Source organism: Chiloscyllium plagiosum, chromosome 17, assembly GCF_004010195.1.
Source record: "Chiloscyllium plagiosum isolate BGI_BamShark_2017 chromosome 17, ASM401019v2, whole genome shotgun sequence".
NCBI classification, from domain to species: domain Eukaryota; kingdom Metazoa; phylum Chordata; class Chondrichthyes; order Orectolobiformes; family Hemiscylliidae; genus Chiloscyllium; species Chiloscyllium plagiosum.
The window spans coordinates 61,596,872-61,605,587 of NC_057726.1; the positions used below are offsets into that span (position 1 = coordinate 61,596,872).

Here is an 8,716-nt window from a genome sequence, read left to right on the forward strand (position 1 = left end):
GAGGAGCAGGTGAGGCGACGCTGCAGAAATAAGTCCTTCATCAGGAATGTGGAGATGGTAGGGGGCTGAGATAAATAGGGGGTGTGGGCTGGGCTGGGGGCAAGTTAGGTGGGATGGTGACAGGTGAATGCAGGTGAGAGGTAGTAGTAATAGGTCAGTAGGAGGGTGCAACAGAGACGTGGGAAGGAAGATAGGCATATAGGACACATCAAGAGTTTGGGGCCAAATTGGAGGGTTGGATCTGTAATGAGGTGGTGGGAGGAGAGATTTGGAAGCTGGTGAAATAAATGTTGATGCCATGTCTTTATAAGATTTAGAGGCAGAAGATGAGGTATTCTTCCTCCACTTGATTGGTGGCTTTGTTTTGGTGGTGGAAACCCAGGTTTTACATGTGCTTAGCGGACTGTGAAGGGGAGTTGAATTGTGTGGTCACAGGGTGGTAGGGTTGTTTGGTGGGTACGGACCAGAAATGTTCCCTGAACTGCTCCATGAGTTGGCATTCTGTTTCCTCAATGGAGAGAAGGCTGCATCGAGAGCAATGGTGAATGTGCAGGAAAATCTCCAACGAATGTGAAATGATCCTTTAGGTCCTTGGATAGAGGTGAGGGGGATGGCGTCGATGCAGGTTTTGCACTTCGTGCGGTGGCACAGGTTTGGCTGTTGCTGTTTTGAAAACGACAGGCATGAAACGCGAATGATGCAAAAATAACAGTTTTTGGACATGTTGCGCACTTGTGGATTCAGTGGAGTTCCTCCTGCCTACCTATCCAATGGCCGTGAAGGTCGAGTAGGAGATCATGTTTAGCGAATGGTTGTTTTTCGCTGAGCAGGAACAAGTTCCCTAACGGAGCATAAATTTTAGTTGTGAAACAAACTGCATGCAAACTAAATGTTGATATAGAAGCGCACTAACAAGTGCACGTTTCAAAATTAGAAAACTTGTCCTGAACTTAGTTTTCAACTTGCGACAAGTTGGAAATGGTTTTGGAAACTTTGCTCTGGGCGTGGAAAGCTCCCGATGTGAGATTTGTTTTGCAATGGACTGGTCAGCAATTCTTCGATGTTACATTTCCCAGTAGATACAGATATTTCAAATAGTTGGTTCTTAGCCTGACTGCAATGAACGTCAATAATGATTGCAGCACGTTTTATGATATAAAACCAAATACTCCATAGTGCACCCAGTAGTATCATCCATCTTCCCAATATGTTTAAATTCTTGCTTTCTTTGCCACCTTTATGCCTGCATATAATGTAGAATGGTCTTGCAGTTTGGGTGTTGATGCTTTCTTGGAATCAGCTATTTGCAGGGTGGCGTATGTCAGATTGTTACCTTCGCTTCCTTTCTTGGTCTGTGAAAGTAAAATTTAATATCACGCATTATCCCATCATTGACTCTTTGCTAAACGCGGTCAATTTTTTTTAATAAAAAGACTTCAGGGGAATTTCCTTTCATCATTTGCCAACTTCAGATTGTAACAGAGTTTATCATTACTTTTTAACTGATTTCTCTCCACTCTGTAGCTCTGCAGTAAAAGTTCTTGTTATTCTGATTTAAACTTCTCATAAAATAAGGTAGAATATCAACATTGCCCATTAAAGAACCACGTTATTGCTTCAATTAAAATAGCAAACGAATGAAATGCCGGTGTATTAAATGTGTTTGGAATGCTGATATTGCAAAACATCACTTTCAACAACCAATTTCTGAGCCGTGACAGCCAATGTGATGTGCTTACCGATTGGGGAGACCTCAAGTTGCAATTTACTACCAGCTTTACCCCACTGTTGCTGATTTACCGAACTCTGGGACCCGGACGAATATGGTGAGCCTTGACCGAGATGGTCGGGCCTAGTACAGTATGGGTTAAGATTAGATTAGATTAGATTACTTACAGTGTGGAAACAGGCCCTTCGGCCCAACAAGTCCGCCGTGACAGCCATTGTGATGTGCTTACCGATTGGGGAGACCTCAAGTTGCAATTTACTACCAGCTTTACCCCATTGTTGCTGATTTACCGAACTCTGGGACCCTGCGAATATGGTGAGCCTTGACCGAGATGGTCGGGCCCAGTACAGTATGGGTTAAACCTCGGACCTTTCGATTCCTACAGTTTAGATTAGGACCAAACGTCATTGAACGTATTTAAAAAATGGTAAAGCTTCACTTGATTATAGACGGTAATCTTCTTTGTTTGTCTGGGATTCTTATTTGTCTTGGTGCTGGATTCGACAGGGTGGGCATAAGGAAGTTTGCTCTGAGTTCCGTATTTTGTCTGTAAAATCGGTATTTGCCACTCTTATCAGTTCAGGTGCTATCATTATTACTGCTAGTTCATAAAAGGAAACAAGGATAATTTTCATTGCATTCTCACGCAAAACTCACAGTAAGACCTAGCTGTCCGTTTGATATCTCCCCTGATTTCTATTTCCGACACAATCGGCAAAAGAGACATCGACATCGGTTTAATTTTGTCTTTTTTGTCATAGCATAACATGCAAACAAGGAATAAGAGCAAGGAACTAGGCCCTTCAATCCTGCTCCATCATTCAACAATGTCATGGCCGACTCTGCCAATGCTACATTCAGATTCCCCTCGATAATCTTTCATCCGCTCTATCATCGACAATTTATGTACCCCGCCCTAACACGTTTAATGTTTCCGCATTTAGTGCCATTTGAAGAAGGGATTTTCAAAGACTTACAACCCTACGACAGAAACGAAAAATCCTCACCTCTGTCTTAAATAGACAATCATTTACTTTTAAACTTGGACTTCTACTTTTAGATTCTCCCACAAAAGGAAAGATCCTTTCGGCATCCACCTTGCCAAATTTGTCAGGATTTTATATATTTCAATTAAGTCACCCCTAACTCTTCTAAACTCCAGAGGTATAGGCCTACCCAATGGTTTTTAGCTTTTGAAAAGGAAGAGAGAAATTAAAATTAACATGGGTCCCGAAAAGAAGGAGGTGGGGAAACAATCATGGGGAACAAGGAAATGGTAGAATACGCTAGCAGAACTCTAAATCATTAAGTATCCAAGGGCAAAAGGAGAAGTGGAATTAAAGAAAATAACCCACTGGAGAGGATGCTTCAGGGAAACTAATGGGACATAAGACTAATATGTCCCTTGGACCTGATGCAGTACATTACACAATATCAAGGGAAGAAGATACAGTCGTGGATGCAGCAATAGTAATCTCCCAGAAATCCTTAGATTCTGAAAGAAAAACTCCCAGAGGAGTAAAACTTTTCCAAACCAACATCTTTATATAGACAAGAAATAGTTATAAATAAGCTAGTTAGCGAACGCTTGAGTCAATTATAAAAGATGCAGAGTATTTCAAAATACATAATATCATCAGTGTCAGCTTGCCTTCATGAAGGGGTAAACATGCCTGACAAATTGACTGCTTTTTATTGAGGGAAGAAGGAGGGCAGATGAAGCCGAAGCAGGAGATGCAATAATTTTGGATTTTCAGGAAACATTTGCGAAAGTAGCACAAACTAGGTTACTTTATCAGATTAAAAACCCATGGTGTTGCGGGAAGTACATTAACATAGATAGAGGATTGGCGAAGTAATAGAAGACTGAGAGTTGGGATACGGTGGTAGGGCATTTTCAGAATGGAAACCTGGAACTTCTGGTGAGACACAGGGATTAGTGCTGGGGTCACAAAGTTTCCAATTATATATATTTATATATATATTACATTTGGATGTAGCAAGTGCATGTACAATGGCCGAGTTTATGGTTAACATTAAAGTAGGCTGGATGATGAGAATTACACAAAAATCTTTAGAGGGATTTAGTCCGATTACGTGAATGGGCAAAGATTTGGCAGATTGGATATAATGTGGGAAAATGTGAGATTTATACACATTGGCAGAATGAATGGAGGGGCCAAATATTCTTTAAGTGCAGAAAGCCTGCAGAAATTTACGGAGCAGAGGAATTTTGGAGTCCCAATTCGTGAATCACAAAAAGCTAGCACCCATTTAAAACAGGCAATAGAGAAGGCAAATGGAATGCTGGCCTTTATTTCAGTGAGAATGGAATATAAAAAGCAGGGATATTTGTCAAAACTATACGAGGCACAAGCTAGGCCATAGCTGAAATACTGTGAAGAGTTTTCTTACCATTATCTCAGAAAAAGGTGTATTGGCATTGCAGGCAGTCCAGAGAAAGTTCACTGGGCTGGTATCAGATAAGAAGGAAGTCTCTTATGAAGACAGGTTAAGATGGCTTGGCCTGTACTCATTGGAATTTAGAAGAATGAGACCTGACTGAAACACACAATATTCTTAGGACAATTAACGAGGTAGATGTGGAGAGTTTGTTTCCCCATGTGAGAGTCTAAGACCAGAGGATATATTCTCAGAATAAGTGATTGCACCTTTAAAATAGAAGAAGGAATTTCTTCTCTCAGAGGTTAGGGAATCTATGAAAGTATTTATGATAGAAAGTTTGGATTATTAAGGTTGGGTTATTAAAAACATTCAAACTATTCATTTACTGACTAAAACTATATTTTAGGCTTGAATATAGATTTTTAGTCTGTAAAGAAATAAAATGTGAAAGGGAAGAGGCAGGGTTATGGAATAGAGGTTTGTCAGAGCAATTTTCAATTCCTTCGATGTTGGAGCAGACTGGATGGTCCAAATGGCTTAGCTCTCTTTTGTTATTTCATTCATAATTAGTGGACATCACTGGCTAGGCCAGCATTCATTCTCCACCCGTAACTGCGCCGGAGGAAAGTTGAGAGTCAACCACATTGCTGGGACTCTGGATTGACAAGTAAGGCAAATCAGGTCAAGATGGCAGATTTCCTTCCCTGAAGACCGTGTCTTATGGTCATAAGATCACATAAGGGAATCTGCTCATTTCCGGTATTAGTCTAGTAAACCTTGCCTGAACTACTTTCAATGTCCTTCCATCAAAAGGTTGACCAGTATTGTACGCAGTGATGTAGAATTGCTCTTATCAATCCCTTGCATTAATGAAATAGGGAGCCCCCTTCCCTTACTCTACAGTGTCTTTTTTTAAACGACTCCATTATCGCAATGACTAAGAGAAAGTGAGGACTGTAGATGCTGGAGGTCAGAGTCGAGAAGTGTGGCGGTGAAAAAGTACAGCAGGTCAACCAGCATTGGAGGCTCAGGAGTGAAGATGTTTGCCGAAACGAAGACTCTCCTGCTTCTGGGATGCTGCGTGACTGGCTGTGCTTTTCCAGCACTAAACTTTTCGACTCCACTATCATAATATTGATGCTGTATGGGAGTGACGTGGATATTTTATTCTTGACAATTCTGGCAGCATACCTGGGAATAGACAGTATTTTCTTCCGCGCGTCTGTGTTTGGAGAATCCTTTGTTGGCTTTCAATTTTACTGCAGCAGAGGCGGCATTTTCTTCAGATGGTGCTTTTCTAAGCTAGAAAATAAGATATGAAGTATCGAGAAAAGCGCATTTGATTTTACAGCCAGCCATCGCCAATTGGAACTGAACAATAGAATATTAACGTGCACACAGTAGTTAATCAAACAAGCTAGAAATTGCATTCTGTCAACTCTCAATGATTTGCATCTAATATCTCACCAAAGTGGTGGGGAGTAATGTTCTAAATATGAAACCCAGAGCATTTAAGGCATTTATCTACAATTTAACATACAGCTGACGAAACATAGACATTAATTAATTCCTCGTTTATCTCTAGCTCTCTTCAACCTTGTTGTGGCCTCGGCAGTTTCCTTATTCCGTAATTAACCCAGTCTATTAGAAGATCAGACAGCGAAGCCTTTGGCTGTTCTCCTAATATTTCTGGAATGTTGCATTCTCTGACTGGCAACCAACAATTAGATTTCTGGCAAAAATTCTCCCCAAGCACGTCTACAGTCATTATTTCCTCTCCCTCAGAAACTACGAAACAGCCTGCCTCCAGCATTGCTAACCGAGGAATATAATGCAGAAAGACCTGAGATTTTATGTCCCACACTACTTTAGGAAGATGTCGTGGTTTCGAGAGGATATAACAGAGATTTACTATAAGGGTCCTAGCGTTCAGGGATTTCAATGATGTTTAGAAGCCTGGACATGATGTTTTACTTAGATCAGTTACGTTTAAGGGGAGATTTAACTTAAATGTCTAACATGTTGATAAATTGTGATGGAATAAATTAAGATAAACAATTTTCATTGGCAGGATGTTTGAGATTTAGGCGACAAGATTCGTTTTCATTGGCAAATAATCTGGGGAGTATGACAGAGTGACAGGAAGAATTCGATAGGAACTTTCAAAAAGGGAACTGGATTGACCTGAAAAATGTAATAAACAGGAAAATAGCACGAGACCGGAACAAATTGACTTACTGCCTCATAGAGGCAGTAGAGGTGCTAGCTCTTCATCCCGGGCAATGTAAGTCTCTGTTCTGTGAAGTCAAAGTAATTTTGACTGAATGCAAAACTCATTGCTATCCTTTCCATGCACCCACCTCCTATTTGTTTGGAATATAATGAATATTGTCTCCTTACCGGTTGGACATTTTGATTTGCTTCCACCGAATTTCTTCCTCTGCCTAAGAGAAAGCAAAGTAATATAACGTGAGTGACAGAATCACTCATTCAATGTCATGTCTTCGCTGCTAGAAACGTTTAATTTCTATATAAAGTTCAGAAATCTAGTTTGACAATGTTCAGCAGCACCAAGTTCATTATGATGTGTTTTACCTGCTCACTGCTCTCATCGCGCTTTACCCAATGATGCAGAGTCAGTGACAGTGCAAGTGCAAGTCGGCGTCTTATTTAATCTACAAAATTAGAATGGAAATAAAATCTGCGGATGTGCATATCTGGTTGTGAGTTCGAAAATGCCCACTTAACCTTAATGCCAAATGCCAAAATCCATTCGAAACATTCGAAAAATGTTTCCTTCTCAGGAACTGGACCTCCACTGAACGATAATAGAGAACACTCAAAATTTCGATTGCAGCACCATGGAGGTAAATAAACCGAGTGTATAGTTCGAATAAGAAAGTGAAATATTTCCTTTTCAAATCCGGTTAGATCCTCATATCCTCAATTTAATGCCAGGCCTTTGATTTCTCACCTGCTCTCTATGCTTTTTACACTGGGTCTGAGGAAATAAAAAGTATACAGTGAAATAAGAAAGATTCTTACCAGCTGATGCTTTCAATTTGAGTATCAAGAAAATGCTTATGATTAGTACCATCGCCAATGCCCCTCCTGCACCTCCAATAATCATCGGACGATTGAAATCTTCACCTACAGAATCAACACGTGATGGAAGTGAACATGTGTGGAACACAGGAGTGACATACACAGAGCATAATGCACAGGATGATAAGTTGCAAAGGTGTTTCTCAGGATAACCCAACTGTTAACCAAATTGTACCGTTTTAATTTTGTTGGGAAAATCTGTACAAGGTCCTTAATTCGCATCAGACCCAATGAATTGCAGCTCAGCTATGTATTTAATGGAGAAAACACATATAATGACTTAATGGTGTGAGAAACTTTATCTGCATAGGAACACTGTTTGCTATGAGTAAAGGAAGTTGTACTTGCTCATTCATAGAATCCTAGAAGAATCATAGAATCCCTATAGTGTGGAAACAGGTCATTTGGCTCAACAAGCCCACACCGATCCTCCGAAAAGTATTGCAGCCAGACCCTATTGCTCTCCATTTCCCCTGAATGATGCACGAAACCTACACATCCCTTAACGCTATGGGCAATTTAGTTTGGCCAATTCACCCAACTTGCCCATCTTTGGACTGGGGGAAGAAACTGAAGCACCCGGCGGAAACCTGCACAGACTCGGGGAGAATGTGCAAACTCCACAGTCGCCGGAGGCTGGAAGTGAAGCCAGTTTTTTGGTGAATCAACAGTGCGAACCACTGAGCCACCATGCTGCCATTTAGGATCTTCCCCACACCACATACCCCAGTCCCTATTAGATATATTTTCAATCTTACCACGATCAAAGGTGTAGCTGACGCTGGTGGGCACCTTAAGACAAGCATGAGATACCAGACAGGTATAAACTACACCATTCTGCACAGGCTGTGCATCTTCCAATGAACTAGTAACCTCATAAAGCCCATCCATGGTCTTGTTTTTCACAGTCTCCATTCCGGTATGAATTTTGAAACCATCTCTTAACCAAGAGATTCCTAAATCCTCTGGGTAAAATGCAGTCGTTTTGCATTCGAATTTCAAATAGTTCTCTGAAATCTCTTCTACGGGAACGATTTTCTGGAGTTTCGGAGGAACTATAACAGAAAATCAAACCTTTTAAAATATTAATTTTCATTCTCTTTTTTTCACCCTTCACACTCGACCCGGTTCGGCACCCCATGTAATACTGTTCCATTACTAATGTGACAACAGTTTTCCTTGTTATTCTGTTTGAAACTTGGTATTTGTACTTATTTTTAAAAATGCTCAGCAAAATGTTTGGATCATTTGCAAACGATGCACAACGAGCATAAACATGGGGAGAAAAACTTTAATGAAATGCAGCTATCATAATCGTCGGGGTTTAGCTTTATGTCAGTGAATTCGGTTTGATGAACTTTTTTTGGAAGACATTCTACCTGGAGGTAACACACGAATTAGGAGCTGAAGTAGGACAGTCAATGGGTATCTCTCCATCCTGGAGGCTCCCTGCCTCCATTCCTGATGAAGGGCTTT

At 40.7% G+C, this 8,716-nt stretch overlaps 1 protein-coding gene across 1 annotated transcript in view; it reads right to left on the reverse strand.

Moving 5' to 3' along the window:
- Nucleotides 1-1,211: 1,211 nt before the first annotated feature.
- The window catches only part of LOC122558631 (tyrosine-protein phosphatase non-receptor type substrate 1-like), a 24,539-nt gene continuing 17,034 nt past the window's right edge, over nt 1,212-8,716 (reverse strand). The window contains exons 4-7 of the mRNA XM_043707428.1: nt 7,999-8,295; nt 6,536-6,579; nt 5,327-5,437; nt 1,212-1,352 (exon numbers count right to left, since the gene is read on the reverse strand). Of these exons, the coding sequence (XP_043563363.1) occupies nt 1,212-1,352; nt 5,327-5,437; nt 6,536-6,579; nt 7,999-8,295 (593 nt within the window). The remainder of the gene's footprint in view (nt 1,353-5,326; nt 5,438-6,535; nt 6,580-7,998; nt 8,296-8,716) is intronic.